The sequence below is a fragment of the Rhinoderma darwinii genome, chromosome 8 (assembly GCF_050947455.1).
Source record: "Rhinoderma darwinii isolate aRhiDar2 chromosome 8, aRhiDar2.hap1, whole genome shotgun sequence".
Lineage (NCBI taxonomy): Eukaryota > Metazoa > Chordata > Amphibia > Anura > Rhinodermatidae > Rhinoderma > Rhinoderma darwinii.
In genome coordinates, this window is record NC_134694.1 from 52,623,580 (window position 1) to 52,642,021 (window position 18,442).

General features: G+C 39.8%; 1 protein-coding gene across 6 annotated transcripts in view; it reads right to left on the minus strand.

Moving 5' to 3' along the window:
* Positions 1–1,319: 1,319 nt before the first annotated feature.
* The window catches only part of OPHN1 (oligophrenin 1), a 268,324-nt gene continuing 251,201 nt past the window's right edge, over positions 1,320–18,442 (minus strand). For all 6 annotated transcript variants that reach the window (XM_075835642.1, XM_075835641.1, XM_075835640.1 and 3 more), the window contains 2 exons: positions 17,967–18,018; positions 1,320–6,243 (listed from right to left, as the gene is read on the minus strand). In XM_075835642.1, coding sequence (XP_075691757.1) covers positions 17,976–18,018 — 43 coding nt within the window. In that variant the 3' untranslated portion in view covers positions 1,320–6,243; positions 17,967–17,975. The remainder of the gene's footprint in view (positions 6,244–17,966; positions 18,019–18,442) is intronic.

The window sequence follows — 18,442 nt, forward strand, 5'->3', positions numbered from 1 at the left end:
ATTCCTTTTAATCTAATCTGCTGCTTAATAAATTATTTAGCTGTTTAGTTTGGTGTGTGACTATCATAAAATGTACTAAGATTCATGACTCTCCATTAGTCTGAGAGATCGCATTCAGATGAAGGAATGGATAGACACTTGCAGGATTGTGTATGCTTTTAAAATCAGGACACCAAGAAGCAAACATACCTGTAATCTATATTATCATATTTATTGATAACTCCTTCATACCAAACACTTTGGAAATGTAACGCTTCATAAAATAGGAATGACACTGAAATATGTACAGATTATTTACACAAATATTTACAAAAAAAAAAAGCTACAAGACAATTGAGAGTGCGTCAAAAGGTCACAGGAGTAAAATACTGGCAGTCTATGGAGCATAAAACACCCTGATGTTCTCACCTGCACATCACTGAACCATGTAATAAAGACTACAGAGAGGATAAAAGGACTCTTATTAAAATGGACAATCCCCTGGAACATCCAGAAAAGTTAAAGAGGCTCTGTCACCACATTATAAGTGGCCTATATTGTACAAAATTTGATCGGCACTGTAATGTAGATTACAGCAGCGTTTTTTAGATAGAAAAACGATAATTTTTGACTGAGTTATGACCTATTTTAGTTTTATGCTAATGAGTTTCTTAATGGACAACTGGGCGTGTTTTACTTTTTGGCCAAGTGGGCGTTGTACTAAGTGTATGACGCTGACCAATCAGCGTCATACACTTCTCTCCATTCATTTACACTGCAGATAGCGATATAGCTATATCGCTATGTGCAGTCACATAAACACACTATAATATTACTGCAGTGTCCTGACAATGAATATACATTACCTCCAGCCAGGACGGGATGTATATTCAGAATCCTGACCACTTCTCTGTGATTTACAGCACAGCATGCGTAGTCTCGCGAGATTATGCTGTAAACTGTCATTTACAGCGACATCTCACTGTGCTGTGGTCTCACACAGAAGTGGTCAGGATCACGTCCTGGCTGGAGGTAATGTATATTCATTGTCAGGACGCTGCAGTAACGTTATAGTGTGTTTATGTGGCTGCACATAGCGATATAGCTATATCGCCATGTGCAGTGTAAATGAATGGAGACAAGTGTATGACGCTGATTGGTCATCGTCATACACTCCTCTGTACAACGCCCACTTGGCCAAAAAGTAAAACACGCCCAGTTGTTCATTAAGAAACTCATTAGCATAAAACTAAAATAGGTCGGAACTCCGTCAAAAATGATAGTTTTTCTAAATAAAAAAACACTGCTGTAATCTACATTACAGCACCGATCATATGTACAATATAGGCCACTTATAATGTGGTGACAGAGCCTCTTTAAAGCAGAGTCCGTAACCAGGAAGAGATTAGTACAGTTAAAGTAATGACAAGGTGTTTCATGCGGTTTAGATGACTCCCAAGAAGAACAAATCAATCTTCAGGACAGTGAAGCAGGTGAGGTGTTCAGAGTTTCATCTTAGCTGGACCTGGAGATCTTTCACAGCTTCATTGATTTACAACAGGTAGTGTTACAATACATTCTGAAGAATAAGAGCCTCGAAAGACTAGCTGCCTATAGATTTCAGAAACAAATCTTGGAGGGAATTTACCAAGCAAAATGAGCCAGAACTGTGACAAATTGTGCTAGAAAATGGAGTATATAGCTGTGCTGCCAGTTTTCTACAGCTTTTTTATTATCATACATGCCTAAAAAGCAGACTGTTTTAACCCTTTAGTGACCAACCTATTTTGGGACTTAATGACCAAACGACTTTTTCCCCGTTTTTTAGAGTCGGATTTCAAAGGCCGTAACTTCAGTTTTCCATCCAATAAGGCTTTTTATTGCTGGCCGATTTGTATTTTTAATGGTAATTTAGGGGTACATATAATTTGATTAACTTTTATAAACTTTTTTTTGAGGGTATTGAATAAAACAAAAACCGAGACATTGCGCCATACCTTTTTTTTGCGTCTTAAAGAGAACCTTTCACTACCCCATACATGAGCATCAGACAAAAGCAGGAGAGAGGAGAAGAGCTTCTCTGTGCAATAGCGCCTATAACATGGTGAACTCAGTGAAAGGTACTCTTTAAATTTATGCCGTTTACGGTGTGGTATACGGATGTAGCCATCTTTAATTTGATTCTGATAACTTGCTGCAGCGTGATATCACAACAAAAGCCATTGAAAAAGTCAAGATAAAAGATCTTGCCATTGTTTATTTAATGCGTTAAAAGTCAAGGTAAAGACGGCTACATCTGTAAGTTACATAACTGTGTTCTGGGAGTCATTACGATTATAGCAATACAAATTTATATATTTTTTTATGTTTTTTTTTATCATTTGTCTTTGTGTCGCTATATTCTAAGTGCCATAACTTTTTTTTATTTTTCCAGCTACATAGCCGTATAAGGGGTTATTTTTTGAGTGACGACTTGTAGTCTTTATTGGTATTTTGGGGTACATATGAAATTTTGATCGCTTTTTATAGCATTTTTTTTTGCAGAAAACGGATACTGGCAATGTTTATTTTTTTATGGCATTCACTGGGTGGGTTAAATTACGTAATAGTTTTACAGTTCATATTATTAGAGACGTGGCCAAAATAATTATGGGTAGCAAAAAATAAAACAATAAAAATAATAATAATAAAGCATTCTGTAAGCGGTAAAATTTTTGCTTGGGATTTTTAATTTCTTTAAACAATTTTTTACTTTTACTAAGGGACTTCACTATGCGATCATATGTGTATTATTCCTGCCAGTGTGAAACCGACAGGCATTCTATTAGGCTCTTGCAGGGCCTAATAGGCATACACTGATGGCAGACCTGGGTGACTTTGTTAGGTCCCCGGCTGCCATAGAAACCATAGGCACCCCGTGATTGTGTCGCTGCAGTGTCAATCGGAGAGTGCCCTCTCCCCATTGAAATCACTTTGATGCTATTACGGGTTTAGAGGGCCGGTATTGAAGGTAACTCCGATATTGACCATTACAACAGGAGCCCGACACTCACTCTAGGGTGCCCCTTGCTGGGCTTATGGCACCAATATGAAAAGGCAGCGCTGTGGCATAAGTGTCTTAAGTGAAAAGGCCGGTCATTAAGGGGTTAAAGCGTATATCCAATTTAATATTTTCCTTTAAATATATGGCACTTTGCAATATATTTGAAGGGCAGAGATCTGTTATACTTACTCAGCGCCTCAGAGTCCTTCATATATAACAAGCAGAATTTTGGCAGTTGCTATATGTAATGATATATGGCAAAGGCCTATGTATAAAGTTTGATGCTGGAGGTACACTTAAAAAATGGTTGCGAAGATGTAAATAGCTTTTAAATTGCTCCAATGTATCTAAAATGAAAAATGATCATCTAGGGTCTGTGTAGTCTGATCCTGCAGCCATGCAGCCTGCTAACTGTCCCCTACTTAGCGAACATACATTTGGTAGATAAGTAAGAAGTAGAGGATAGATTGAAATGTGACCACAGACTACACAGTTTGTTACTATGACGCATAGATCTGTATAGAAGTTATTTGCTTCAGTTTTCATTATAGTAACAATTGAGCAATAAAAGGAAATTGATTGCAAAGGTGGACCTAGCCTTTGAGTTCCTAACAATAACAGCGCCTTCTGTATTAATGTGTTGGTAACATGTAAATGGCAAAAGCAGCCCCAACGTGTGCACCATATCAGATTTATGATTCATGAGGCACATGTCACTGTATTACAAACTGACAGACAGGATCCTTATTAACTGGCCCAAAACCCTTGTGTTATCAACTTTGCTTCGTAGGGAAGAATAAATCAATATGGTAGAAAGTGGCCACTGGGAACTGCACACAGCAAATCAATTCTGGATACCCATCTGTCCTCTAACCTTGGTTACAATGAGGGAGTTTTTCCACAGGTTGACCTTTCATTAAATTATTTTGGGATCATGGCCAGAAATGTGGGTTAACAAAAAAATCTAGATATCTGTCCCTTCTAGGTTTAAAGAGCATCCTAGAAATCACAAAATGATCCTGTCACAATGTGCTGTAAGATATAGAAGGATGACAGAGTAGGTTTTGCGCACATATGTAAATGTCACAAAAAATGGAGCTGAAAGAGAACATGTCACTAGGTTTTAAGGCACTAAACCTCTAAAATGTCATAATACTTCTGGGGTTTAGCATTATAAACATGCCCCTCTCAAAACGGTTCCTATAAGCATTTTGTCTAAAAAAAAGTTATAATTAAGGGTGCGCTGCTCTAAACTATTAGAGTGCAGTCTTGAGGAGTCTAACGGCATCCTGAAAATTCTCAGTGAAGCCGAGGCCAGTACACCTAGACTCCACTCAGGACGCGCTATTTTTTCTACTTTAAAAAAAAAAAAAAATAAATAAATGCTAAAATAGACTGTTGTAAGGGCTCATCCACAGGCTGCGGAATTGACACATTTTTTCCGGCCGGAATGTTGGACAAAAAAAAAAAGCAGCAGAATTCAGTAGCAGCATAGTGGATGAGATTTAACATATCTCATCCACGCGCTGCGTTAAAATTCCGCTCAGAAATTGACCTGTGGTGCATATTTTTTGGACCGCAGCATGTAAATTCCTGCTGCGGAAAGTGGACAGAATTGCGGAGTTTTTCACAGGAGATGTCTCGAGCTCCTATAATTGTGAAAAACTTAGCAAAATACGCACCCTTTTCCTGCCGTAAAAACCAAAGGAAATGGTGCGTTTTTGCCGCAGCATAATAGCTGCGTTTTTCAACTGAAATGCTGCAGAAATTTTCTGCAGCAATTCCGTTGTGTGTGGACAAGCCCTTAGAGAGGCATGTTTAGGATGTAAAACCCTAGTTGTATAACATGCTGGTTGTTTTATTCCATTAAAATCTAGTGACCGGTTCCCTTTAATGTAAAACTAAATTAATTTCTTGTCTGCAGCAGTGCCAGCCTTTTCCAGGACATAACTTCTTAAAAACAAGAGAGGTCACAATTACAGACAGAAAGTTAAATTGTTTTTTCAGGAATAAAAAAAAAAAAGGTATTTTTTTTGCCCCTTAGAAATGCGCCATTCTTGTCCATGGACTGTGTCTGGCATTGTAGTATAGCCTCCTTCACTTGAATAGGGATGAGATACAGGCGCAGCCCATGGACAAGAATGGAGCAATTTCAGGGGGGAAAAAACCCAAACAATTTTCTATTCCAGAAAAGTAATCAATTAGCAGTTCATTACGTTAACATAGGATGTATAGAATAAAGGGGGAAGCAGTAAAAGGAGGGATGTGCCAAATCTATCTAATTTACCAATGTACATGGTAATTCAGCTGCTCCTGTAGATTGGTCATCAGCTCGTTCAGAAGTTACCGGTCATATTTGCTTAGGTTACCTCCAGTTAATGTGAATGATATGCGAGACCTGAAAGAGGGAAAGCCCCTGCTCACATGAAGAAATGCCTGAACTTTTTAGGCTAATTTTTTGTAAAATATTGCTAAAGATAGCTGGAGGTATTGTCCAACTCAATGAGCCAGATCATGTATCCTCCAGAAGTTTCCCTAGCTGCATTCCAGTGAGTGATGATCCATAAGCCGCTTTCCTTCTATGTGCCACAACAACACATATCCTGTTAACAAGGCACTATACATATGCATTCATTTGTCAGTATACAAATGCCCCTCATCTATACCATGCCAATAAATGTGTATTTACAAACACCATTCCTAAGAAGGTGAATTAAAACCATATTTGATGCGTTGATACTACCTACATAAAACACTGGTAAACAGCTGTAACATGACTATTCCTATAACCCGTTAATAAATACAATACAGTGCAGAATCATTCCTATTTCCTGAATCCCCTCATAGATTCATCATTGTAACGAGCAATTCTTTCAGCTTATTCAACGTATACACCATCTGGTGAGATGTGCAGATATAGAGGTCACACGTAGCTGATCCCCCAAGTTATCACTTCAAAGACTCCACAGACATTTTCTCTGTGGTGTCTCAGAGCCTGATGATTATTTTCCAGACATCACTTCTAGGCGGGGGTACAGCACAGGAACAAAATAATTGTTCTGCAAACTACTCTGCAGAATAGGATTGAAGCGGCGCGGTATAAATCCTGTTCAATAAAGCCCACTGTGGAATGTACTCCTTTTCCAAATGCCAGTAGGAACCACTTTGGCAAATCATCTGCATCTTTCCTTGGACCAGCCACGGAACATGATTGTAAGAGCCTGGGAAAAATATTAAATAAATATGTTAGTAGAAACCTTGCAGTGATCCCTTACCAGAACAAATGATACATTCATAATTCAGGCAAGTTATAAAACATAGGAACAATAGCATAAAGCCTAGAAGACTTGTCAAGGTCAGGAGAAGTTATATTACAGTCTTAACACAAAGGACTATTGTCCCGAATTTTGGGATGGACTTGATCTGTAATACAATGAGAATCCAGTGAGATTTACTGTCTTTGCTATATTTGGAGTGTTCAATTTTATACAGACAATGACCTGTGCGAAGCAATGTAGCTGAAATACTGTAGCAAAGAATAAAAAATGATTGTGAATTCTGCATTACTCCATGTCACCCTACGCAAAGTGGAGGACCTGCTGGCCAGCTCCAACCCATCCTATGTTTAATAAGACAGATGTTACAAACCTAATGTTAATTCTAAGCATTAAAGAAACGAGGGATTCGATTACATTCGAACCACTTTAAAATAATTCATATTAGATTACAGATTTGCTACCGACTTTCAACTGGTGCCAAATGCATGGAGAAGCATACTGGCCGCTGACAGCATCGAGCTACATTTCCCCTGGCAGAATAGGTCCCACACACCACTCCAGCTGGGAAGAGAAGGCATACCGCATCTGTCATACTTAACATGAAGGAGGAACTCACAGCAGTGTTATTTGATAACAAAGATTGAAGCCGGTTATACAGCAGTAGGCTGCCTATATGCAGCTTCCAGTTAGAAAAGGTGGATCGCAGGAGCACGTGGAAAGTACGTACATGGTGGAAAGTACATACATGGTGGAAACTAGGCCTTGACCTCAGAGGAGTTAGTCCTGCTATGATCACAAGTGGAAGGCTGGGTCTGCTGTGATTACAAAGTGAGTGGCACATACTCCTCAAAAATGAATGGTGTACTGTGTTGACCAGAAGCTATCCAGAAAAAATGGAAGCATAGAAGGCCACGAGGCCCCTTTGTCAGGCATGAGCAACGGAGTATATTTAAAGAGACACCTCACAACAAGTCCTGTGCTGGTCCCCCACCTAGACCCCCTGACAAGCCGTTATCTTCCTGTCCTTCGCAGCCAGGACCACAAGTGCTGATGTCTTTTATGAGATTAGCACCAAAATCCCGTGAGCCACGTCTACCATTTGTAATGTCTCAAGCTTTAGACTGCCATGGTGTGACAGCCTAGGTGATTTTCTGGACTACTGAACATTTCTCTAAATGCTCATCTCCAGTTCTATTGACATACTTAGAAGATTCAAAAGTGACAAGAATTACTTTAATGTTCAGAAGCATCAAGCAATTCTGAGTTTACTCCAGTATGGGACTATTTTTGGTGCACAACAACACAGGACAAATTCCATTTCTCATCAGAATCAAGCAATTTCACTGTAAAATGAAAACAACATACACTGTATGGCCAATAGTATTTGGACATCCCTCCTAATTATTGATCTCAATTGCAAATAGGTGCATAAAATCAAGCACACAGCCATGCAATCTACATAGACTTACATTTATAGTAGTATGGGTCTTACTGAAGAGTTCATTTACTTTAAACGCGTCCTTCAAAAACAAAATGTGAACAGCACAATTGCAAGCTGTAGAGGCAAAATTGTCCAGTATTCACCCTGGACTTCAAACATCATCAGTAATAAACAAAATGTACGTCCGCATCCAGTACAAAAAAAAACAAAAAACGTACGGGCGCAGTGTATGAAAGAAAATACTGACATTGCGCATTGGATAAGGTCTTGATGTGCTCCGGTGGGTGCATCACAAGCTTTATATCCAAGTCACTATTTGAACACAAGCTAATATTTTTATACAATGCGATAGGTTGTTCAGATAATGGACATGGAATCACCGGTTTTAATTTAATTGGTTGGTACGGTTGAGGTAATTTGTGATTGAATATTAGATTACCCAGAGATTAAATGGATTTATTTGCACTTGAAAAAGACCCTTTTACGGGTTGAAATCTGGTGTGTGAGATATGCGTCGGTGACAATAAAGGGCACTCTTCTACTGTATGCTGGAAATCTTTTAATTTACTTAAATGTGGCACTGTTATAGGATGCTACTTTTTTTTTTTTTCAAAAATATTTTAAATTGGGTTTTACAGAAAAGTATAAAACAGTATACAAGAAAGACATCAAATAAAATGTTGCCAATGAATACATCTCATGAGCAGCAAGATGTTGAGAGTTACAAAAACAAATTGACACATATCACAGGTAAACATGAAGCTTTAAGTGAAGATAAGCATTGTTATGCAATAGTCGTTATTTTGAATATATAGTATTGTTAATGCAGTAAAGTAGTGCATGAGGTTACATAGTGAGTACGGTTGAAAAAAAGACACATGCCCATCAAGGAATGGGAAAGGGAAGGGAAAAATTTCTACACATAGGAGCTAATATTTAATTGTTCTAGGAAATTATCTAAACCTTTTTTAAAGCCATCTACTGTCCCTGCTGTGACCAGCTCCTGCGGCAGACTATTCATAGATTCACAGTTCTCACAGTAAAGAAGCCTTGTCGCCTCTGCAGGTTGAACCTTTTTTTCTCCAGACGGAGGGAGTGCCCCCTTGTTTTTTGAGGGGGTTTTACATGGAACAGGATTTCACCATATTTTTTGTACGCGCCATTCATATATTTATATAAGTTAATCATGTCCCCCCTTAGTCATCTTTTCTCAAGGCTAAATAGGTTTAATTCTTTTAATCTTTCCTCATAACTTAAATTCTCCATGCCCCTTATTAGATTCATTGCTCTTCTTTGTATTTTTTCCAACTCCAGGGCATCCTTTCTATGAACTGGAACGCAGAACTGAACTGCATATTCTAGATTAGGCTTCACTAATGCTTTGTGAAGTGGTAATATTATATCCCTGCCCCGTGAGTCCATGCCTCATTTAATACACAACAATATCTTGCTGGCCTTTGAAGCAGCTGATTGACATTGCATGCTGTTATTTAGTTTATGATCTACAAGTACACCCAGATCCTTCTCAACAAGTGACTCCCCCAGGATAGCTCCCCCTGGGACATATAATGCATGTAGATTGCTCGTGCCCAGATGCATAACTTTACATTTTTCTAAACTTAATTTGCCAAGTGGATGCCCAAACACTTAGTGTGTTCAAATCCGCTTGCAATTTACGAACATCTTCCATAGACTGAATACTACATAGCTTGGTGCGATCTGCAAAAATAGAAATAGGGCTATTAATCCCATCCTCTATATATAATTAATAAATAAGCTGAATATTAGTGGTCCCAAAACTGAACCCTGGGGTACACCACTTATAACCGGGGACCATTCAGAGTAGGAATCATTGACCACAACTCTCTGGATACGGAACTTGAGCCAGTTCTCAATCCAATTACAAACTATACTTTCCAAACCTATTGTCCTTAATTTACCCATTAGATTTCTATGAGGAACAGTGTCAAATGCCTTTGCAAAGTCCAAAAACACCATATCCACAGCGGCCCCTCAGTCTAGGCTTCTGCTCACCTCTTGATAAAAACAAATCAGGCTGGTTTGACAACTTCTGTCCTTAGTAAAACCGTGCTGGCTGTCACTTACAGTGAAGGAAATAAGTATTTGATCCCTTGCTGATTTTGTAAGTTTGCCCACTGTCAAAGACATGAACAGTCTAGAATTTTTAGGCTAGGTTAATTTTACCAGTGAGAGATAGATTATATAAAAAAAAAATAAAATAAATCACATTGTCAAAATTATATATATTTATTTGCATTGTGCACAGAGAAATAAGTATTTGATCCCCTACCAACCATTAAGAGTTCAGCCTCCTCCAGACCAGTTACACGCTCCAAATCAACTTGGTGCCTGCATTAAAAACAGCTGTCTTAAATGGTCACCTGTATAAAAGACTCCTGTCCACAGACTCAATGAATCAGTCTGACTCTAACCTCTACAACATGGGCAAGACCAAAGAGCTTTCTAAGGATGTCAGGGACAAGATCATAGACCTGCACAAGGCTGGAATGGGCTACAAAACCATAAGTAAGACGCTGGGTGAGAAGGAGACAACTGTTGGTGCAATAGTAAGAAAATGGAAGACATACAAAATGACTGTCAATCGACATTGATCTGGGCCTCCATGCAAAATCTCACCTCGTGTGGTATCCTTGATCCTGAGGAAGGTGAGAGCTCAGCCGAAAACGACACGGGGGGAACTTGTTAATGATCTCAAGGCAGCTGGGACCACAGTCACCAAGAAAACCATTGGTAACACATTACGCCGTAATGGATTAAAATCCTGCAGTGCCCGCAAGGTCCCCCTGCTCAAGAAGGCACATGTACAGGCCCGTCTGAAGTTTGCAAATGAACATCTGGATGATTCTGAGAGTGATTGGGAGAAGGTGCTGTGGTCAGATGAGACTAAAATTGAGCTCTTTGGCATTAACTCAACTCGTCGTGTTTGGAGGAAGAGAAATGCTGCCTATGACCCAAAGAACACTGTCCCCACTGTCAAGCATGGAGGTGGAAACATTATGTTTTGGGGGTGTTTCTCTGCTAAGGGCACAGGACTACTTCACCGCATCAATGGGAGAATGGATGGAGCCATGTACCGTCAAATCCTGAGTGACAACCTCCTTCCCTCCACCAGGACATTAAAAATGGCTCGTTCCTGAGTCTTCCAGCATGACATTGACCCGAAACATACAGCCAAGGCAACAAAGGAGTGGCTCAAAAAGAAGCACATTAAGGTCATGGAGTGGCCTAGCCAGTCTCCAGACCTTAATCCCATCGAAAACTTATGGAGGGAGCTGAAGATCCGAGTTGCCAAGCGACAGCCTCGAAATCTTAATGATTTACAGATGATCTGCAAAGAGGAGTGGGCCAAAATTCCATCTAACATGTGTGCAAACCTCATCATCAACTATAAAAAACGTCTGACTGCTGTGCTTGCCAACAAGGGTTTTGCCACCAAGTATTAAGTCTTGTTTGCCAAAGGGATCAAATACTTATTTCTCTGTGCACAATGCAAATAAATATATATAATTTTGACAATGTGATTTTCTGTTTTTTTTAAAACATAATCTATCTCTCACTGGTAAAATTAACCTAGCCTAAAAATTCTAGACTGTTCATGTCTTTGACAGTGGGCAAACTTACAAAATCAGAAAGGAATCAAATACTTATTTCCTTCACTGTATAATACTATTGTTTGTCACATAATCCTGTATATAGTCCCTCAATAGCCCCTCAAATATTTTCCCCATGATGGATGTTAAATAAAAGGACCTAAATATTATGAAGAGGGGGACATAAATAACTGAACTAAGCTCTTTAAGAACTCTAGGGTGTAACCCATGTGGTCCCGGGGCCTTGTGTACATGTATTTTATTTAACTTGGCTTGGATCATATATACATTCAGCCAATTCAGTATATCAACTGATATAATAACAGCACTGGCTACATCAGCTGCTCTTCCATCTGTTGTTGGAGGCAATGTCCGGTCATTGTTGGAGGCAATGTCCAGTGATCTCTCAAGATAACTCTCTGCTGTGGTTTAAGCTGGACATGTATGAAGAGAAGCATATGACGCTGATTGGTCAGCGTCAGACACTTCTCTTTACTACGCCCACTTGGTCAAGAGTAAAAGAAACGCCTACTTGGGCATTAAGATCAAATTTGAATAACACTTAAAATGCTTATAACTGTCAAAAATTAAAACTTTTTTTTAACACCACATTTCTTATCTACATTAAAGCGCCTATTAGATTAGTTAAAATATAGGGCAGTTATAAACTGGGGACAGAGCCTCTTTAAGCTCTTTATAATTTACAAAGGCTAAAGCTGTACCCTCAGATGAGTATTTTTCAAATGCCCTTTTTTCGTCATATATTGCACTTTCTACAGAGGGTGTAAGCCACATGAGATTTAATTTTAGTCGTTTATACTTGTTACCTATAAGAATAAATTTTGCACTATAAATTACCCAAAATAGATTTTAAAATCTCCCATTTATCATTTGTACCATTATTTGACATTAGTTCTTCCCAGTCTATATCCTGAATTGCAGCCCTCATCCTGGGGAAAATGGCCTTCTTAAAATTTTGTGTTTTTTCCCTCCCAGCCTATGTTTGTTTTTTACAGTATAGGTAAAATATAACTATATTATGATCACTGTTACTGAGGTTTTTTTTACGAACATTGACATTCCCAACAAGCTCTGCATTATTATAAATGACCATATCCAACAGAGCTTCACCTCTAGTCGGGTCTTCCACAAACTGGCCCATTAAATTTCTCCCCTTTGCAGTTGTAGCCGAACCATGACACCAATTAATATCCCGCTAGTTAAAATCTCCCATTATCACTACAGTACCAGCCTGCTCTATTTGTTTATATAGCCTCCATCTCCTCAGTTATATTGGGGGGGGGGGGGGGGGGCTATGGATTACACCAAAAGTAATTTTTTCAGTGTTTACCTCCCTTTGTAATTCCACCCACAGGGTTTCAATCTCCTTACAATCTTCACCCACTATTGTCTCTTTCACACTCCCCTTCATATCACTTCTCACATGCAGACATACACCACTGCCTTTCCTATTTGTCCTGTCTTTCAGAAACGGTGTAAAGCCCTGTAGCCCAGTCGTGCGAAGAGCCTAGCCATGTTTTAGCAACACCAACTACAGTGAAGGAAATAAGTATTTGATCCCTTGCTGATTTTGTAAGTTTGCCCACTGTCAAAGACATGAACAGTCTAGAATTTTTAGGCTAGGTTAATTTTACCAGTGAGAGATAGATTATATAAAAAAAAAATAAAATAAATCACATTGTCAAAATTATATATATTTATTTGCATTGTGCACAGAGAAATAAGTATTTGATCCCTTTGGCAAACAAGACTTAATACTTGGTGGCAAAACCCTTGTTGGCACGCACAGCAGTCAGACGTTTATTGTAGTTGATGATGAGGTTTGCACACATGTTAGATGGAATTTTGGCCCACTCCTCTTTGCAGATCATCTGTAAATCATTAAGATTTCGAGGCTGTCGCTTGGCAACTCGGATCTTCAGCTCCCTCCATAAGTTTTCGATGGGATTAAGGTCTGGAGACTGGCTGGGCCACTCCATGACCTTAATGTGCTTCTTTTTGAGCCACTCCTTTGTTGCCTTGGCTGTATGTTTCGGGTAATTGTCGTGCTGGAAGACCCAGCCACGAGCCATTTTTAATGTCCTGGTGGAGGGAAGGAGGTTGTCGCTCAGGATTTGACAGTACATGGCTCCATCCATTCTCCCATTGATGCGGTGAAGTAGTCCTGTGCCCTTAGCAGAGAAACACCCCCAAAACATAATGTTTCCACCTCCATGCTTGACAGTGGGGACGGTGTTCTTTGGGTCATAGGCAGCATTTCTCTTCCTTCAAAAACGGCGAGTTGAGTTAATGCCAAAGAGCTAAATTTTAGTCTCATCTGACCACAGCACCTTCTCCCAATCACTCTCAGAATCATCCAGATGTTCATTTGCAAACTTCAGACGGGCCTGTACATGTGCCTTCTTGAGCAGGGGGACCTTGCGGGCACTGCAGGATTTTAATCCATTACGGCGTAATGTGTTACCAATGGTTTTCTTCGTGACTGTGGTCCCAGCTGCCTTGAGATCATTAACAAGTTCCCCCCGTGTAGTTTTCGGCTGAGCTCTCACCTTCCTCAGGAACAAGGATACCCCACGAGGTGAGATTTTGCATGGAGCCCCAGATCGATGTCGATTGACAGTCATTTTGTATGTCTTCCATTTTCTTACTATTGCACCAACAGTTGTCTCCTTCTTAGCCAGCGTCTTACTTATGGTTTTGTAGCCCATTCCAGCCTTGTGCAGGTCTATGATCTTGTCCCTGACATCCTTAGAAAGCTCTTTGGTCTTGCCCATGTTGTAGAGGTTAGAGTCAGACTGATTCATTGAGTCTGTGGACAGGAGTCTTTTATACAGGTGACCATTTAAGACAGCTGGCTTTAATGCAGGCACCAAGTTGATTTGGAGCGTGTAACTGGTCTGGAGGAGGCTGAACTCTTAATGGTTGGTAGGGGATCAAATACTTATTTCTCTGTGCACAATGCAAATAAATATATATAATTTTGACAATGTGACTTTTTTTTAATATAATCTATCTCTCACTGGTAAAATTAACCTAGCCTAAAAATTCTAGACTGTTCATGTCTTTGACAGTGGGCAAACTTACAAAATCAGCAAGGGATCAAATACTTATTTCCTCCACTGTATATCTATATGTTCCTCCAGTACCAAGGCCTCTAGCTCCCCAATTTTGCTTGCTAGACTTGTGGCATTTGTGAACATACACTTTAACTTGCCTTTCAATTTTTCACTTTCAGTATCAGAAATGTGATTATTTGACATTATTTGGGTATTTTTGTTTTCATTGCGGTTTTGTAACAAAAGGATCTCCTTATCCTGTTGTCTAGTCCTCTCCCCGCAGTCTATTTCTCCCCCCACCAATTTAGTCTAACCCCTCTCTAACCTAACTACCCTTTTATTTTCTACATTGACCTCCCTCCTCAGCCCTAGTTTAAATAATCCGCCACCCCAGCTAGAATTCCCTCCCCTAGCACGAGAGACCCCATTGCATTTAGGTGAAAATTTTCTGCAGAATACAGTTTGTACCCCAATGAAAAGTCAGCCCTGTGCTCTAGGACCCCAAAGCCTTCTCCTCTACACCAAGACTTAAGCCATGCATTTCACTGCCTGAGCTCCCGCTGTCTTTCCTGTGATGCACATGGCACAGGCAGTACTACTGAGAATACAACCTTGGAGGTCCTTCCCTTCAGCTTGTAGCCTAGTTCTTTAAAATTATTCTTAAGGCTCCTCCACCTACCATTTATTCTGTCGTTGGTTCCCACATGCACCACGACAGCTGGATCATCACCAGCCCCTCCTAGTAATTTATCCACCTGTTCCGCCACATGCCGAACTCTGGCACCATGGAGACAGGTTACATTGGTTGCAATAAACAAACTAAAAATAAGAGAAACTATGAACAAATCACTGAAGTGAGCAGCACAAACTAATATAGATCTGTTAAACACCCTGTGTACTATGAGGTTTATGCAGCCGTGTACAACAACACTCCTCCGTTCCCGGGTAAGGGCACACCTATCATGTATTCAGACTACTCAAGGCGTGTAAGAGGCTCACATCATAGGAACTCTGGATCCCAAGAGGCCCAACTTTTCGGAACTTTCCCTTGAGTTGAAGGGTAGGCTGCATACCATGACTCCATTTTGTGTGTAATATTAACAGAAGCCCAAATCTCCAAGGGAGAAGGAGCTGTGGAACTTTTCCAAGATTTAGCAATTGCGCTCCTGGCAGCTAATATGAAGTGCGATCCTACAGTCTAGGCATGAGGGGGTATTTTATTCACATGAAGAAAGCACAATGCCAAATCTAGCGACATAGAAATATTGGTCAACAGGAGCCTGTTGAGGGCGTCAAAAACAGTGGACCAAAATGGCTTCAGGACAGGACGCTGCCACCAAACCTGTAGGTACGTACATCAGAGGCCGCAACCTCTCCAGCATAAATCTGAATAAACTGGATTAACCCTTGAGATCCGGGTAGGAGTTGCCATCTGAGCAGTAATTTATGTGCTAATTCCCAGTGGTGTACTCCTTTTGAAACATGTTTAGTCCGATTATATTGTTAACCAGTCCTCCACGTCGTACCCCCCCCCCCCCAAGGTTCCGCTCACAATCCAAAACATATTTGAACTTAACATCCTTATCACAATTAGTGAGGGCACCATAAAAGAATGAGATACCTTTCATCTTGGGACTTACTGAAGAATAATAAATAAATGCTAATCTAGGAAAAATTGCGGTGTCAATGTTGAGCTTTGTGACTGCATGCGTCCTGGTGGGAACTGGTGTCTACCAACCCATTTAGTAAGTATGGCCTTTTCTGTGTTTTTTTTTGAGTATATCTATGTCCCCATTTCTTCTGGGTATCCCCGTAATCGTGCTGACCCATAGAATAAAGGTAACATGTTATTTACGCTGCATAGTAAACGGCGTAAATTTAGAACGTGAAAATCAATGCTGGAATTGCTGCTTATTTTCAATACTCTCCTAATATAAAGTTAATAAAAGTTAGATATTATATGCATCCAAAAATGGTGCAAATGAAAAATACAACTCATCCCGAGAAAAACAAGCCCTTATACGGCTAGGTCGATGGAATATTTTTTTTTTTACGACTCTTGGAATGCGACCGTGAGACAACAAAAAATAATCCTTGGTCAATAACGCACAAAATGACCTAGTTATTAAGGGGTTAAGATCAATACACTAAAAATAAAAACAGAAGTATAAATCGACACTTTAAAACGTGTTTGGCCTACTGCTTTGTGAGTATGACATGAAGAGTACCTTGTTCTATTCAATGGTATTCTTCACATATTTTACATCGGTACTACCCATTCTTCAGGCCCAAAATTCCCATAATCAATGAGAGAGCTGAAATATTACTTCTTCTGAGCGGATTAAATCTACCAGCAAGTAGAAGCTTACACAATGCATTACAGTGGACCCGTGTGCCCTTTTTTAAATTCAGGTAGGTTGAGATTACAATTCCTGATTTTTATGAATAAAAGGGCTCTAGCACCATACCTAGACAGATAACACTGCAAAGTTATGATGTACTGGCTCTGCAGGCAAAAAATGAAGACCGTACTATACGTTAGTGTCTACGTAAACATAAGACTACAGTATATAGTATTATAGTGTCTATGTTATTATATACACCGTCTATTGTACATTGGTGTCCACGTGAATAAACACAGGTGAACTGGATATTAGTATCTATCTAAATATATACAGGAGCACTGTACATTAGTGTCCTTTTGAATTTATACAGAAGCACTGTACATTTAGGGCTCATTCAGACAAGAGTGTTCCGCATCAGTGTGCTGTCCGTTGAAATAACTGACAGCACACGGACCCATGTAGGTTAATAGGGCATGCATGATTTTTCACGCAGCGAGTGTGCTTTGCGTGAAACTCATTGCATATACTAAATTGGTCAGTTTTTGCATACCTTGTCACCCATTGAGGTCTATCGGTGCTTGAAAGACACAGACAGCACACGGACGACATCCGTGTGTTGCCTATGTTTCACCCATCAGTTGCTAAAGAAATGCAGAGAAATAAAAAACACAAACAGGATGTGCTTGCAGAGGAGAATCCCGGATGTGAAAAACGGATGCCACACGCAAAGTACACTGGTGAGGAACGTAAAGCGCACTGATGGCACATGAATGAAGCCTAAGTGTCCTCGTGAATATATACAGTAGCACTCCACGTGAATATACAAAGAATCACTGTACATTAGTATCCACGTAAACAAATACAGAAGTATTGCACAGTTCCCAGTCACTTCCCATATACACCGTTTTAAAATTTTACTGTATATTAGTGTCCTCGTGAATATACACAGAAGCACTGTACATTAGTGTCTACGCGAATATACACAGGAGAACTGCACATTAGTATCTATGTAAACGTACACAGAAGAACTGAAAGTTACTGTCTTTGGAAATGTAACAATGTCAAACAAGTAAAACGATCTTTCTGCAGCCTCTTGAAATATGCATGTTCAATATGTCCCTATACCCGGGGCAGCCAAACAAAAAGAGAGACTTAATAAAAAAATGTATACCTCAAAGACTCAGCTTTCTTCTGTGAGAATACGTTGGGGAGGTGATGGAGGACTGTGTGGGAAATGAAGAAACAAAATGTTAATAAAAGTAATACCAGAAGTCACAGCAGAACAATTTAGTGTAACCTGATGTAAAATTCCGCTTTGGACAATCCCTACTTGCTAGAAGGGTCTCTGCACAATAAGTTTATCACAAAGTGACCCACTGAGGTTAACCCCAGTGATTAGATGTTATCGGTAGTGAACCAGTCAGTAAGCGTTTAATTTTCCTGCAGAGCCACCGCAGGGGAAAGTATTGCACAGTTCCCATTCACTTCAATCGGTTGTCTGTGTATTGCAGGACAGGACCTCCTAACTTAACAGCAGTAATAGTATAAAATAGCGTACTTACTAATGAAGCAGCCTACAGAGTTGTTTGCTCTCCTGTCAATCTGGTACATTGTACATGCAGCAACTATTCTGCACGGACTACAATA